At 45.6% G+C, this 14640-nt stretch overlaps 2 protein-coding genes across 2 annotated transcripts in view; both read left to right on the forward strand.

Annotated features, from left to right (window-relative positions):
* The window catches only part of LOC134405666 (apoptosis-associated speck-like protein containing a CARD), a 180104-nt gene that overhangs the window by 27258 nt on the left and 138206 nt on the right, over positions 1-14640 (forward strand). The gene's annotated exons all lie outside the window — the stretch shown is intronic.
* KAT8 (lysine acetyltransferase 8) lies at positions 1857-12603 on the forward strand. Its single transcript, XM_063138589.1, has 11 exons — positions 1857-2258; positions 4013-4087; positions 5903-6078; positions 6284-6337; positions 6441-6605; positions 7003-7092; positions 8125-8265; positions 9073-9166; positions 9754-9904; positions 10133-10287; positions 12408-12603. Exons 1-11 carry the CDS (start codon positions 1985-1987, stop codon positions 12470-12472), a joined length of 1440 nt encoding a protein of 479 aa, XP_062994659.1. The 5' UTR covers positions 1857-1984; the 3' UTR covers positions 12473-12603.

The raw sequence follows: 14640 nt of genomic DNA on the forward strand, positions 1-14640 counted from the left end.
ATTTTTCTGTGCAAATCCAAAAAGTATAGCAGATTTGTAAGTAACTGTTATTGCTGGCAACCAGAATCAAAGCAATAAATAAAAAAGTGATTGCATGTAGTCCGATTATCCAAAAGATTGTAAAGCTAATCAAAAAGGCAAAACAATTCCTACAACAGATTTGAGAGTGATTGGCAAATTTAAATATAGCACAGCTTGGCCCAAAACGAATGGAATATGGAGTCAGATTACAAACATTTGCCTCAGGCTGTGTGCTTAGTTATAGATTCCCACCTTATTTTCATTTCTGCAGTCTCTGATAATAGGGAATAATAAAATCACCACTTTCCTATATTAGTATATTAAGTAAGTTACTTAGTGTTTATCCTTGGAAGAAGAGTGAGTAAAAAGACTGTATAGAATATCTGCTCCTGTGTGTTTTACTAGTTTTGTACTGTGTTTCAGATTAACTGTGACTGTTTTCTTTCTTTTTCCTCTATAATGACTCATTAAAAACCATAATTTCACACAATTGAAAAGCTCTGGGTTTGTTTGTAGTCTACAGAATTTGTTCTAGGAATATAGAATTTTAAAAGAAAATCCCCTTTTCTCCTCTTCCCAATAAAACATCTCTGTACATGTGTAAATCTTCCTCTAGATTGAGGGACATTTTGTCATAAGGGAAATGGGTGGAGCCCATTCTGGAACAGTGCCCTTGAGATGCGTTATGAGAGGCCCTATAGCAGGAATTCCCAAACTGGGCTGAAGAAAAAAACCTTTTTAAAGCGTTAACAGTGCAATTCTGTACATGTCTACTAAAAGGTAGGCGCCATTGTGTTATTCGCAGGTTAGTGTATATAGGGTTGCAGCATTAGTCTCCTAAGAGATCAAAGTACACACAGAAGACTGCCTGCTGTAACTTTTGGTGGTAACAACCTTGGTTTTACCTACATGCAATCAACTTTTGCTAGGCGCAGGTAATTCATGTCTGCATGAGGTGTGATTGAGCCATTCAGTCACTCATTTTCAGATATTTGCATCTGTTTTCTAGTATAGAACTCCCAGCTATCAATTTTTTAAAAAAAATATATGAGCACATAAATCCAATGAATATAGAACTCCTATGTAGGGACACAGCACAATTACCCACCTCCAGAGAAAACTGTCCGTTACAGCTCTGGCTGAGTGGCTACTTTGGGCCCCTTTTCCCCCAATCAGTCTCTTGTGGGAGGGCAGGGCAGGTAGGATCAATATAACGGTCTTATACAATCACTCCCAATGCAGAGGGAGAGTGATTATCCAGCCTCAGAGGATGCTACCTGGTGGTATCTCGGAATGAGTCACTTCTCTACATTTGCCTCCTTCCACACTCCTGTGTGTATACGTGGATGTGTATACCATTGGTGTATGTATATACCATTGAATTTCGTGAGATTTGCTCCTAGAGAAGTGTACATGGGATTGTGGCTTCGCCAAGTAACACGGAGAGAGCTATGCTCAATTATATTTGAGGGTGGGTTTTTTTTTTAATGTATATTCCACTTTTTAGGCAAAAGTGGTTCCCAACTCGGAAGCAAATATTAAGGGGACTTCCAATTTTATTTCGGCTTGGAGGCGTGAAGGCAGACTCGGCAGCGACCTCCAGATTGTTCAGCGCTGCCGTGCAGAGACCTCATACCTGGCCCGGTGTGCTTGTTCTTTCACCCTGGAGGCACCGACGAGCATAAATTGAGGCCTACAAACACTTACAGCCATGTCTCCTAGCAACGCATCCTTTGCCCGATTCTCTCGCGAGCGCGGCATAACGTGACCTCAGGCGGCAGTCAACGTCACATTCACGCGCCTTCTCCCTTTCTCTATGGTGACTCTCCGTCTGGAGAAACCACTTCCGGCTTGGGCCTGGAGGGTTGAGGGAACCGTTGGTCGGGGAGAGGGTGTGTGTGCGTGCGCGCGCGCCTGCCTGCCTGCCTGCCTGTCTGCGCGAGTTCTCGCGGTGGCGGTTGTCATGGCAGCGGCTGGGGGGCCTGGGGGAGGCGAAACGGCTTCCGCCGCGGACGAAGGCGGCGGTGGCGGGGGAGGCGACAGGGGAAGCCCCCCCGGCTCGGACCCACGGTGCCTGGGGCCGGGGGGGCGAGAGGAAGAGGAGGCGCCTGGGCAAGGCAGCGCGGGGGGCCCGGCCGGCCAAAGCCACCAGCCCTTGTCGCCGCACCCCCGCGAGGCCGAGGTCACCGTGGAGATCGGAGAGACCTACCTGTGCCGGCGCGGCGACGGGACGTGGCGTAAGTGCTTCTCCAGAAAAACGGGGGCGGCTCCTTCCCTCCTTCCCTTCTCCATTGCGGCCTACGATGCCATGAGAACGGGGGGCCCTATGGCTGGTTCCTCACCTCCCCACCACCACTCTGCCCATAATGCCTCGTCATGTACCCTTCCCTCGCTGGGGCTTTCGTCCTGCAGGCTGCCCCTCTATGACATCCGTTGTTTATTCAACATGTTCGTACCCTTGGAGTTTTGTTTGCTAGCTTTAAAGGTTTCCATGATGGCTTAGAATCCATAAAGCCGTGCATAGGCGAAAAACAAACAAAAACAGTTTAACCTGAACCAACATAAAACAAACGTAAGAACATCAGAGGAGACATGCTGGATCAGACCAAAGCTCCACGTGGTCCAGCACTCTGTTCGCACAGTGGCCAACCAGCTGTTGACCAGGAGCCCACAAGCAGGACAGGAGTACTGCCTCTGCCCTACATCTTGTGGCAGCGAATTCCATAGTTTAACTATGAAACGCTGTATGAATAAGTACTTCCTGAATCTCCCACTAATCAGCTTCATGGGAGGACTTTGGGTTCTAATATTTTGAGAGAGAGAGAGAGAAATGTCTCCCTATCCACATTCTCCACACCATGTATAATCTTGTACACTTCTTTCATGTTTCCCCTTAGCCTCCTTTTTTCCAAGTTGAATAATCCCAGCTGTTGTAACCTTCCCTCATAGGGAAGATGCTCTAGTCCCTTGATCAAGTATGGTGACCAGAACTGTAAACGGTATTCCAAGTGTGGTCGCACAATAGATTTATATAAAGGCAGTATGATATTGGCAGTTTTATTCTCAGTTCCTTTCCTAATTATGCCTAGCATGGAGTTTGCCTTTTTAACAACAGCTGCACACTGCGTTGACATTTTCATCAAGCTGTTCACAACCCCAGAATCATAAACCAGGAAGGTGACTGAAATCTAGCACAAAGCTATATAATAACTACCTCACATCCCCACACTATACTTCTGCAGAGCAAAAAAAGAAAAATAGAGTTCTTTGGAAGAGGATCTTTTAGCCCACTTCCTGAAGGAGAGGAGGCAAGATACCAGACAGATATTAGTCTAGCCTCAGTACAACATATACCAGAGCCTCGAATAACGGCTGAAGACTGCAATCTTGCATGCACTTCCATGATAATATAACCCTCATTGAACACAATAAGACATAACTTGCAGGTAAACATGCATGCATTCTGCCTGCGTGCATTCTAGTTCTTCCTCTATTGCATTATTCCTAAAGTAACCTTGCAGATAAGAATCAGAGTTAAGTAGAGACTTCTCTATGCAATGCTGCAGTGTTGTGTGTCCTCCCCCAAACCAATAAGGGCATTTGGTCATACACCAAATGCTCTTATGTAGTGCCCAACCTGTCATGTTCTGGGTTTTTTTACAACTTGGCCTGGAACTTCCCCAATTAGAACGGGCTAAGAATCAACAGACAACACTTCTTTTTTTGCACCTGTTACTTGGCACTTTAAAAAAATTCACAGTGGTATATCAAGCATCATCTTTCATCAGTTCAGAATACTCTTTTCTTTTCATCAGTTGAATGGGTTCTCATCCTAACAAAACTTGCAGAAGTTTTGCAGAAATCCTATTATTGTAGCTTGGTAGTGAACAGTTTGGTAAAGATGGTTCATGGTAAAGAGCTACTATAATTTACACTTCTAGGCCTCTCCTTGCTGAGATGTCTGTAAACCGGACTGTTTCATTCCTTCCAGATTCTGCAGAGGTGATCCAGTCACGAATCAATGAGCAAGAATCCAGGGAAGAGTTTTACGTGCACTATGTTGGATGTGAGTATCTTTTTTAATTGCTCTATGCATGCGGTGAGGAGGAAGCTTGAGGTTTTTGTCTAGCCTAATGGGAATAGGTAGTTCCTTCCTAACATATTCCAGAGTTCTTGTCACCTTTTATGCATATTACAAGGCTTCTCAAATGTTGCAACTTGTACAGAAATCTGTGTATTTTTCTGGCATTTTCAATTGGTGATGTCATTCCGAAAAGTTTCTGCTTTTACTTGCCTGTAGCTTTGTGGAGGTTTGGTTTTCTACATTTCGTTCTCTTTCCTGAGCAGAAAGCAGAATATCAAATAGGGAGAAAACTGGTAATGTTGCTTTGGCACAGTGAGGTTCGGAGTTCAACTCCTATATTATGTATCCCCACATTGTAAGAGGAAAAGTCAGGTAAACGATGGGAAAGTGGTGGAAGAAACTGGAGTTCCTGGGTTCAGGTTAACCTCTGGGTTCAGGTTAAACCTAGCCTTCCTGGGTTTAATTCCCCTGCTGTCCTCAGAACCATTGTAACTAGCGTTAAATGTTATGGTCTTGAAAGTGATCTCTTAAAGTATCTAGCTTGACAAACAACTGAGGATTGCTGGAGATATTCTGCCATCAGTAAGAGGAGAAATGATTGTCATAGGATCAAAGCAGGGATGGGTGGACTTTAAGCCTGCAGGATCTTCTTCGTGTGTTTTTTTACCAGTGGTCCAGCAACTGAAGCCAGATTCATAGTAGTGACTTAGGAAAGCAGATATAAGGTGCCTCTGAACACATGCTCAGCTCAGGAATTTGTTTTAGTACAGAGCTGGAGCTTGCACACCAATGCTTTCTCACATATCCCTCCTCACACTGCCACAAGCTTTCTTGATTTCAACAGCCTAATGTAGAGGGGGGGAAAGGCTTTTTGTTTTTGCTATTGTTAAACCATCAGTTAAACCAACAATCCTCGCTGATCTATTGCAATTATTATTATTTATTTATTTATTTATTTATTTATTTATTTATATAGCACCATCAATGTACATGGTGCTGTACAGAGTAAAACAGTAAATAGCAAGGCCCTGCCGCATAGGCTTACATTCTAATAAAATCATAATAAAACAATAAGGAGGGGAAGAGAATGCAAACAGGCACTGGGTAGGGTAAACAGGCACAGGGTAGGGTAAACAGGCACAGGGTAGGGTAAACAGGCACAGGGTAGGGTAAACAGGCACAGGGTAGGGTAAACAGGCACTGGGTAGGGTAAACAGGCACTGGGTAGGGTAAACAGGCACAGGGTAGGGTAAACAGGCACTGGGTAGGGTAAACAGGCACAGGGTAGGGTAAAACTAACAGTATACAATACACAGGTTTCTCAGTAAGAAGAAAACAGAAGTAGAAAAAAGCTAGACAGTTTTTAATATTAACAAAGTTGGAGATAATTTCAGATGGTATACTAGGTAAAAATAGTAATTATAGCCGTTCTCACCAATGTATGTTACTCCTATCTTAATGCACTGGTTATTGGTAATATAGTGCTGAAAATTACTGGCTAAAAACAGCACTGATGGTATTTAACTGTACTAAACTGTACAGGGGTTAAGTTGTGCCTTTGAATGGTTAGGTTGTCTTATTATAAACCTCCCAGAAGTTCCTGAGCTCCCAGTAGATCCCAGTCTTTCTTCTGCCTGCCCGTGAGTTAGAGCAAGGAAGTAGGATGGCAGTTTTATTTCCTTGTCTTAACTTTCAGCTAAACTGTATTTGGAGTTTTAGTTTAGGATTTTTCTGGGGGGCAAGGGGTGGATTTCTGTGACTGATGCCCATCTCCTTACTCCCCTCTGGCAACTGCAGTCAACCGACGTCTGGATGAGTGGGTGGATAAGAATCGCCTGGCCCTCACCAAGACGGTCAAAGACGCAGTGCAGAAGAACACCGACCAGTACATGAACGAGCTGTCTGAGCAGCCAGAGCGCAAAATCACTCGCAACCAGAAACGCAAGCATGACGAAATCAACCATGTGCAAAAGGTGATGCCAGCAAAGAGGTGGCTGGGAAGGTTTAGGTTGCGCAGTGCTACAGAGTGTCAGTCCCAGAACTGGGGGGGGGGGGGGGGAAGTGTAGGCTGCCTGATAGCACTTCTGGAGCCATTCCTAGCCCCGTAGCAGTACCAGTGGATGGTATTTTTCAAGGAGCCCTTGTTACCACCCGTCATGCTGTCTTCTTCCATTGCAGACTTACGCTGAGATGGATCCCACTACAGCAGCTTTGGAGAAGGAGCACGAAGCAGTGAGTGTTCACCAGCATCTGGTTTGGCTTGTTGGCTTAAGAGGGAGGGAAAAGAACCATACCTGTGTTTCAGGGGGGCCCAGCTCTCTTCCTTTCTCCTCAGATCACCAAGGTGAAATATGTGGACAAGATCCATATTGGGAACTATGAGATTGATGCTTGGTATTTTTCGCCATTCCCAGAGGACTATGGGAAGCAGCCCAAGCTGTGGATCTGCGAGTACTGCCTCAAGTATATGAAGTTTGAGAAGACCTACTGCTACCACCTTGTACGAAAGAGGAAGGATAACTGTCAGGGGCGCTGGGGAGGAGTGAATGGCGGTTACAGGGGGAAGGAAGGGATATCAGAAGAACTCGGGAAGAACTGTATGGGGGGTTGATGTGCGTCCACAGATCTATCTCTTTAGTTACTGTTTTGGTGGCCCAGCCTGAAGAGATCCAGAATTTTGGAATATATTTGCATATTCAATTTTAATAATCATACTAGCTGCTTGTTTTCTGTGTCAGAAACAAGAAAAGCTAAATGAACCACACTAAAATAAAATGAAAGCAGTTGGGGAAGCTATTGAATCTTCGCTGAACAACTCAACATATGGAATCGCTCAGAAAAAAATGTATATACCTGATATTTCTTGGTAATCATGGCTCTGTCTCTCCCTCATTCAGGGACAGTGTCAGTGGCGACAGCCGCCAGGGAAGGAGATCTACCGCAAGAACAACATCTCCGTGTACGAGGTGGATGGCAAAGACCACAAGGTGGGGGCCTGCTTCACCTCCCATGTTTTCATATGCTGTTGTTTTTGTTTTATGTGGGCCCTGTGTCAAGTCAGCTTACCTGCTAGTTGCCTTCTCAACTGCCTTGTAGATAAATCCCAGAACCATAATGCTCCAAACATGTAATTGGTGACCTTGCAGGGCCGTAGAATAGTTGTCACCTGACACTGGAAGATTTACACTGTTTAGGTTCTTAACTTGGAAAGGTTTTCAAGGACAGGGTTAGAGGAACTGTGTTTGGAAAAGGTCTCCTGGGATTTCTAATTCTGGCTGCTCATTACACTGGGCATTGGTGACACTAACAGAAGCCAGGAGGTCTCCAGCTCAGCATTGGCCAACCTCTTGGAATTCAGGACCGTCACCATCCAAAGAATGGATGTGAATGGTTACAGAGTGCTCAGTTGCATCTCAATGATGGACAGGAACATTGATGAGACTAAGCGGTGCCAGTAGTTTGAGAAGCCACGTAACCAGAGATCTGTGAAATGGATCAGAAAATTTATAACATAGAAATGGGCCAGAAAATCATCTTTCCTATGCAAAAGAATTACTGAAAGATCCTTGGCTTGATTGTTGTAAACCGCCCAGAGAGCTTCGGCTGTGGGGCGGTATATAAATGTAATAAAATAAATAAATAAATAAATTGATTACAACAAGGCTTGAAGGTTTCCAGGAATGGAGTCTTGCAGAACTGACCTTTGCAATATATGCCCTCTTTATGACCTTTCGAATGTGACTGACTAAGTTAGAGCTCCATTCTACCACTTCAATGTGAATTTTCTAGAACAAAGTTGCAGATGTGAATAATATATTAACGTTCTTTTTTAAACACACACACACACACACACTGTGCGTATACTCTCTGAAGTACCTCTTCTTTCCCTGGGTGGGGAAAGGAGCCTACACTCGTCTCAGTCCTCATTCGCTGCCGCGTCCCATCCTTTTTTGCCTGGCAGTCTATTTACTTACTTCAGCCAATTGTAATAAGTATTGATGTTTGATTGTCTCCCTCAGATTTACTGCCAGAATTTGTGTCTCTTGGCCAAACTCTTCCTGGACCACAAGACCCTCTACTTTGACGTGGAGCCCTTTGTCTTCTACATTCTCACTGAGGTTGACAGGCAAGGGGCCCATATCGTTGGCTACTTTTCCAAGGTGATGGCCTGATACAGTGTGTGTGTGTGTGTGTATAGTTTGTGCCCTGGATTCTAGTTAAACTTGATAAGGGGTGTGGAAGAGGATAAGCACTCCAGATCTTACTGGTGCTTCGAAATAAATTAAATTCTGCATCAGGGAAAGATGAAAAGTGTAAAATGCAAATTAAGAAAAATGTTCTTACATTTTCCTATCTTTTATGACTTATTTTGCTTGTGCTGTTGGGGTGAGGGGAGGAAAGAGTTGTGTATGGCACCACCCCAAGCCCCCTTCTGCTGGAAATCCTCCGTAATCTTATCTGGGTTCTAAGATGTCACCAGATGTTGCCCACATGCTTTCAAGCCTGTCCTTGCAGCCACAAAGGACTAAAAACTTGATTTATTGCATTTGTATAACTGCATCTCCGCCAAAGTGCTTAAGATGATACTCAGTTCAGTAAAACAATTGACAATTGAATTGACATAGTACCAAAGGGAAAATGTCGGTGCATTCCATCACTAGAGCCACTGCAGGAGACTGTCCTAGGTGGAGTGGAACCAAGCGGCACTCCCAGCTGAGCTAAAAGGAGAGGCTTCTCTGTCTCACTTCTCCCTCTATGGCGGCCATTAGTTCTTGCTTTAAAAACTTTTGTAGAACTCCAGAGAGCTTTGGCTATGGAGTGGTCTATAAATGTAATAAATAAATAAAATAAAATAAATAAAAACGCAATGGACCTTTTGATTCACAGGATCCGGAGTCCTGTGCCCAGTGCCAGATTTCCTGCTCCTTCACTTATTTGACTCCCTTGCTTTGGCTTTTCTTCCCCAGGAGAAGGAGTCGCCAGACGGCAACAACGTGGCCTGCATCCTCACCTTGCCTCCGTACCAGAGGCGGGGTTACGGGAAGTTCCTCATTGCTTTCAGTAAGCTCGTTTCCTTCAGTCATGTGTGAAAGCCACTAAAAAGCCTTTGAAGTAGACTGGCGGCCTTTTAACCTCTTCCTGGAGAAGGGGTTAGTCTCCCCCTACCTCCATCTAAAAGAAAGTACTAGAAGTTACTTGTGCCACATATGCCTCAGTATTCCACTTCATTTGATATAAAATCAATTTCCCACACTTACAGTAGTAAATGTGAGCTGGAATTTTCACCCATAAGAATGTCGTATCTTAAAAGGACCCTTTTTAATGTTCTTCAACACGCCCTGCCCCTTGATTCAGTGAAAGGGTTTTAGGGGTAAATAATATGAGTTGTGATCCTGTGATTGTTATTTCCCGTATTTTGAAGCTGCAGCTCAAATAAATTAATAAATTTCAAAGCGGTAAATTTCCTCTTCGAGCACATGCCCCATGATGTGCTTTGTCCTACAGGAAATCGTGGTTGGGGCTGGGCCTTCTTTACCAGGGCTGAGCCTTGCCTGAGGAAGCACTCACACACTCGTAGCTCTTGAGCCGCCTGGATTCTGAGATGTGGCTGCTGCTTAGGCCTTGACCCTGCTCCTCTTGTTCTTCAGGCTATGAGCTCTCCAAGCTGGAAAGCACAGTGGGCTCCCCGGAGAAGCCCCTCTCGGACCTAGGCAAGCTGAGCTACCGTAGCTACTGGTCATGGGTGCTGCTGGAGATCCTCCGGGATTTCCGAGGCACTCTCTCCATCAAAGATCTCAGGTGAGAGAGAATCTGACTGCCAGTAAGGCACAGTGCTCCCTAACGCATGGCATCCTCTTGTGCTGACAGAGGAGTGCACGACTCCGGTGAAATCTTGTTAGGAGCAGCCTTGAGTGAGCGCACTGTTGCCTCTCAATTAGAACTGCATGCTCCTGAGCTTGTTTTCCCTTGCATCCTTCCGCCCACTACTTTCCCCCTTTTTCTTTTTTCTTTTTTTACTGGGCACAGCCAGATGACAAGCATCACTCAAAACGACATCATCAGTACGCTGCAGTCTCTGAACATGGTCAAGTACTGGAAGGGGCAGCATGTCATCTGTGTCACACCCAAGCTCGTAGAGGAGCACCTCAAAAGTGCCCAATACAAGAAGCCTCCCATCACAGGTACTGTGGGGAGCAGGGTGTGGTGGAGAGGAGATCCTTGGGAGGTCCTAGCTGTGGCCTAGCCCTGGTGGTGATTGCCTTTTGTACTAATTCAAATTAAGGTGATATTCAACCCATGTGCACACAATCCCCCCCCCCTTTTTATTCTTGGTTCTTGTTGTGCTTCTAGGGTTGCCAGAAAGTCACAGTGTTGCTGTACCAGTAGAACCCACAACTGTCAGAATCCTCTTGGTGGGTTTTTAGAGGTCATGCTAGGTCTGTGTTCTCTGGCACATAGTCCCCAGCCCTCCACACCTCTACCTGCCCGCTTCCTTCCCATCAGTATTGCACAGTCCTATTTTGTCTTTCTTCAATTCCACTTCACCACCACTCGTCGTTTCCTCAGGTTCTTGTTTTTCAGCCACTCTCAGCTTGTTTTCTCACTCTCTCCCTCCCTCTCTCTTTCAGAACTTCCTCTTTGTTTTGCTCAGACCCCCATCTCTCCCCTGCCCTTTTCCTTAAGCCCCATTCTTCCTTCAGCTACCTCTTTCTCAGTCCTTTGCCCACCTCCACCTTCCGTCTCCTTGCTTCTCTTTAACCTTTTCACTTCTCTGTGTCCTGGAATCTCTTTCCAATCTTCATTCTGCTCTGTGTGAAGTTCTAATCCTAGCCAGATGGACAACCTTCTCTTCCCTCAGAAATGGGACTGCAAAGTGTTTAGTTCCCTAAGCAACTGAACATTCATTTATGCCACTGCACCCACCTCCTCAAGCATGTGATACAATACAGATGGGATGGGACGTGTCTATTTTGTATCTGTGAAGTCACTGAATCAGTGTGGAGTCCGGTACAGAAGTTGGCAGCCAGAGAGTAACAGTCTTTTATTTAAAACAAGTTTCAGGCCTGGAGGTTTACAAACTGTAGGGTGGGGATGTTTGCCACTGAAAGAATTGCCTGTCTCTACTTGTCCTTTTCCATTAATATTGTATGTTTCTGCTGTTAGTGCTTTCCAACCAAGTTGTATGTTTATCCCAATCCCCATTTCCTCTTGCCACAAGATCTGCATCACTGACGGAGAACCTCTGGCCCTCCAAATGTTGTAGGACTACAACCCCATCCCCTGTGCCCATTGGCCATGCTGCGTGGGGCTTATGGGAGTTGCAGTCCAACAACATCTGGAGCGCCACAGGTTCCCTACCCCTTGTCTACATTTCGCCGTGGATTCTGCTTCCAGTTCGTAAAACTGCGAACAGAATTCATTACTTTGCACTATTAAATCTGAGTACAGAATTCAGACCCCTTCCTCTGCCACATGCGTGGTGTTCTGCATATACATCCGTTTCCACAAGTTCCATGAGCTGTTTTTGCTTTGTTGTCTGTGTGCCAAGAGCCACTAAGTGCAAACATGCAGCTGCCTTGTTTGAGGTCAGGGAGTCAGCGCTTCTTTGGGGCGGCGTTGGTTTTTTGATCCTTGCTGAAAGAAGCTTTGTTTTCCCCAGGGGGTTTGGTGACATGGCAGTGGGTGCCATTTATGCAACAGGAGCTTCAGTGAGGCTGCCAGTTCCCCCTGCCAGGCCTCTCCCTTTAAAGAAACTTCTCTGTCAGGAGTTGAAATGGAACCACCTGTACGGTGGGGAATGGGGGCTGATTATCAGTCACCTGCAAGACATGCCGGTAATGCTTACCTTTCAGAGAGGTAAACATTTACCTTCCTGAAATGAAGTTGCCTCCAGGATGGTTAGAACACCAAATGGAGCCTCGTCGACGCTAAACGGAATTTGCGAAGACAACTATTATTTGTGTTTGCTATTACAGCCCCAAAGCACGATTGTGTTCATGTTGGCATCTGCTGCTTATTGTTATTGTAAAAAAAACCCTGAAGTGAACAGAATGCCACCGTGAGATTGTACTATATATATATATATAACAAAAATTTTAAAAACTCTACTGAAAACGACCTTCCCAGCTTGAATAACCTTTTGAGGATATTTTTAAGGCATTCTCAGCTAGGCTAAGAGGCGATGCTGCTTATCAGGCCAGAGACGGCAATAGAATGCACCTGGCTGCCTTGCCTTGCCCTGTCCTACTTGCCTCGGCTGCAGACCTCTTGACTTTGCTTCTTCTTTTTCTTCCTCCTCCAGTGGATTCCCTCTGCCTGAGATGGGCACCTCCCAAACACAAACAAGCCAAGATTTCCAAGAAGTGATGGGGGAACTAACCTGAGGAACAGAAGGAGCTCAGCCTCATTACACGTCCACGCTTCATTTTAAGAGATGCCCTGACTAAGCATTCGTGTTTTGTCTTGCATTGATCAGACATGCTCTGAATAGATGAGCGGGGGGGGGGGGGTTTCAAGGGAGAGGAGGGGGTGCTCTCCAGTGTCGTAGCAGCTCTGCTCACGTACTGTGCTTCACTACGGCAAAGGCTGTCCACCTACACCTTTTCTGCCCCTGCCTTATCTTGAATGGCAAACTCCTTCCTTCTTGCCACTCCTGCTGTTTTGCTCTGGTATGGTCTTAGAATGGGTGTCCTCCCTCTTGCAGTAGGGAAAAGGAACACAACCCTTCTCCTCCATTGCCCCCTTATTGGTCTGGAAACATGTCAGTTCCTGAGCTGCTCTGGCAAGAGTCTTTAGGCTGCTCCCGCTCCCGAAAGCAAGCCAGTCATACAGTGTGGAAGATTGCTGGTAGAGCAAGACGTGAGCAGTAAGCAAACATAGGCTGAACGATTGGGGAGCAGTAGAGTCAGTAAAAGTTTGGCGGGGGGGGGTAGTTAGCAGCAGCAGCAGCACAGGGTTGTTAGAGGGATTATTGACCCTACAGCTGGGAGAAAGAATAGTTTGCCCAGCAGCTGTGCCCAAGAGCCCCTCCCTCTTGCTCAAAAGGTTGGAAGCTTGGTGGCTTTTCCTCTAGGGGTAGAAAAGTCTGTCTCTAGGTGAAGCCGTCATTTTCCCTCGTCTCCCTCGGAAGGATGCAGGAAGCCTGGGTCTGTCAAAGGAATGGCCCACCGCAGATGCTTTTAGTTCTGGCGGAGAGATTTCCCGAGTCCTTCTGCCGTCACGGAAAAAGAGACTTGGCGGTATTTGCATTTCAGTTTGCTTTGCTCCGCAATCAAAGTTTTCAGGACAAAACTGTACCTTTGGCGATTTCAGCTCTCCTTGAGCTTAGCAGATTGTGCCAGCGGCAGAAGGGTCCAGACTTGGGCTCTAGCTTTCTGGATTACCCTGTTTTTTGAGGGGGTTTTCCCCCTCAAGAGTCCCAAAACAAACAGGGTGGTTTTATATGAAAAGGTGGGTAGGGTGTGGGGGATAGAAGAGAACCTTGACTTTGCGTTAGGGTTTTGCCCAGAGGAAGGCATAGCCTCCAGGTTGGAGAAAACTGCACAGTGGGATGTTGTGGGTTTGTTTTTGTACCTGACAAACTTTCCCTTCAGTTGTATGAGCTGCATTAGCTGGTGATAAAATGTGAAGAGATTTTGCAGAAGACTCTGACGTCTCTTGGACAGGGAGCACAGTGGAAGTGGTGGAACAGAAGAGGGAGTCTGCCACTGTTTTCACAGAACTTCTTCCACTATAATGGCGCACACCTTAGTTCAACGCTGGGGCCGGTGCTGATGGAAGGCACCAGATATACGTATATGCATTGGATATACAGGAAGAAACAACCATCTAGATGGGGGTCCTGATGCAGCTATTGGACTCATACTCGATGTATGCAGTGTGTTTTTATGTTACTTTGAGAAGTATTTTAATTAATAAAAGCTACAAAACAAGCACAGGATTGCTCGGTGTCTACTTATGTGACCTACAGTATTCTACAGTGCTGGAAAGCTTCGATAGAAGGGAGCAGCCTTCGGAAGGGGAAATGGGAGTCTTAGTTGAGGAATGTTGCGGTAGGGTGGAGGAGCTCATGGACAGACTTGGCTCACAGAAACTAGGCCCTCTTCATGTAGTTGACCGCAGTTTAGCAAATCTAAATGGCAGTGTTGTGAAGGAGCAGAACTGGACTCCTATGGAAGTGTGTCTCCTATGCTAGTAGAATGTATATGCTACTAGGGTAGACACTCCCCTGAGTCTATGCCAAAATGTCTCTAGAAAGAAGCAAGAGCTCCAATGACAACCTCACTCTAGTGAACTTGATCCTAAACTAGAAGAGGCAATTTGACCTGGTGCAGTTTCTGTTAAAGCATGATAATAAGGGTTGCATCAGGTGAAATTCTGCCTTCTGTGCTACTTCTAAAGATAGGAGATCCACTCAAATGTTAGACTTGGCAACCTTGAGTGTGGAATTATGATTCAAGGTACCATCAGAAAAGTATATCTGCAAGGCAAGAAAAAATGCTAATTGCTTATTTCTCAACCTCCCATGTTCTTCA

The sequence above is a fragment of the Elgaria multicarinata genome, chromosome 11, assembly GCF_023053635.1.
Source record: "Elgaria multicarinata webbii isolate HBS135686 ecotype San Diego chromosome 11, rElgMul1.1.pri, whole genome shotgun sequence".
Taxonomy (NCBI): domain Eukaryota; kingdom Metazoa; phylum Chordata; class Lepidosauria; order Squamata; family Anguidae; genus Elgaria; species Elgaria multicarinata.

Bases quoted from the DNA above. Each gene is read 5' to 3' on its own strand.
- KAT8 (XM_063138589.1), top strand. From the start codon at position 1,985: ATGGCAGCGGCTGGGGGGCCTGGGGGAGGCGAAACGGCTTCCGCCGCG. The intron at 2,259-4,012 runs GTAAGTGCTTCT...CATTCCTTCCAG, and splicing joins GCGCGGCGACGGGACGTGGC to ATTCTGCAGAGGTGATCCAG. The intron at 6,338-6,440 runs GTGAGTGTTCAC...CTTTCTCCTCAG, and splicing joins TGGAGAAGGAGCACGAAGCA to ATCACCAAGGTGAAATATGT.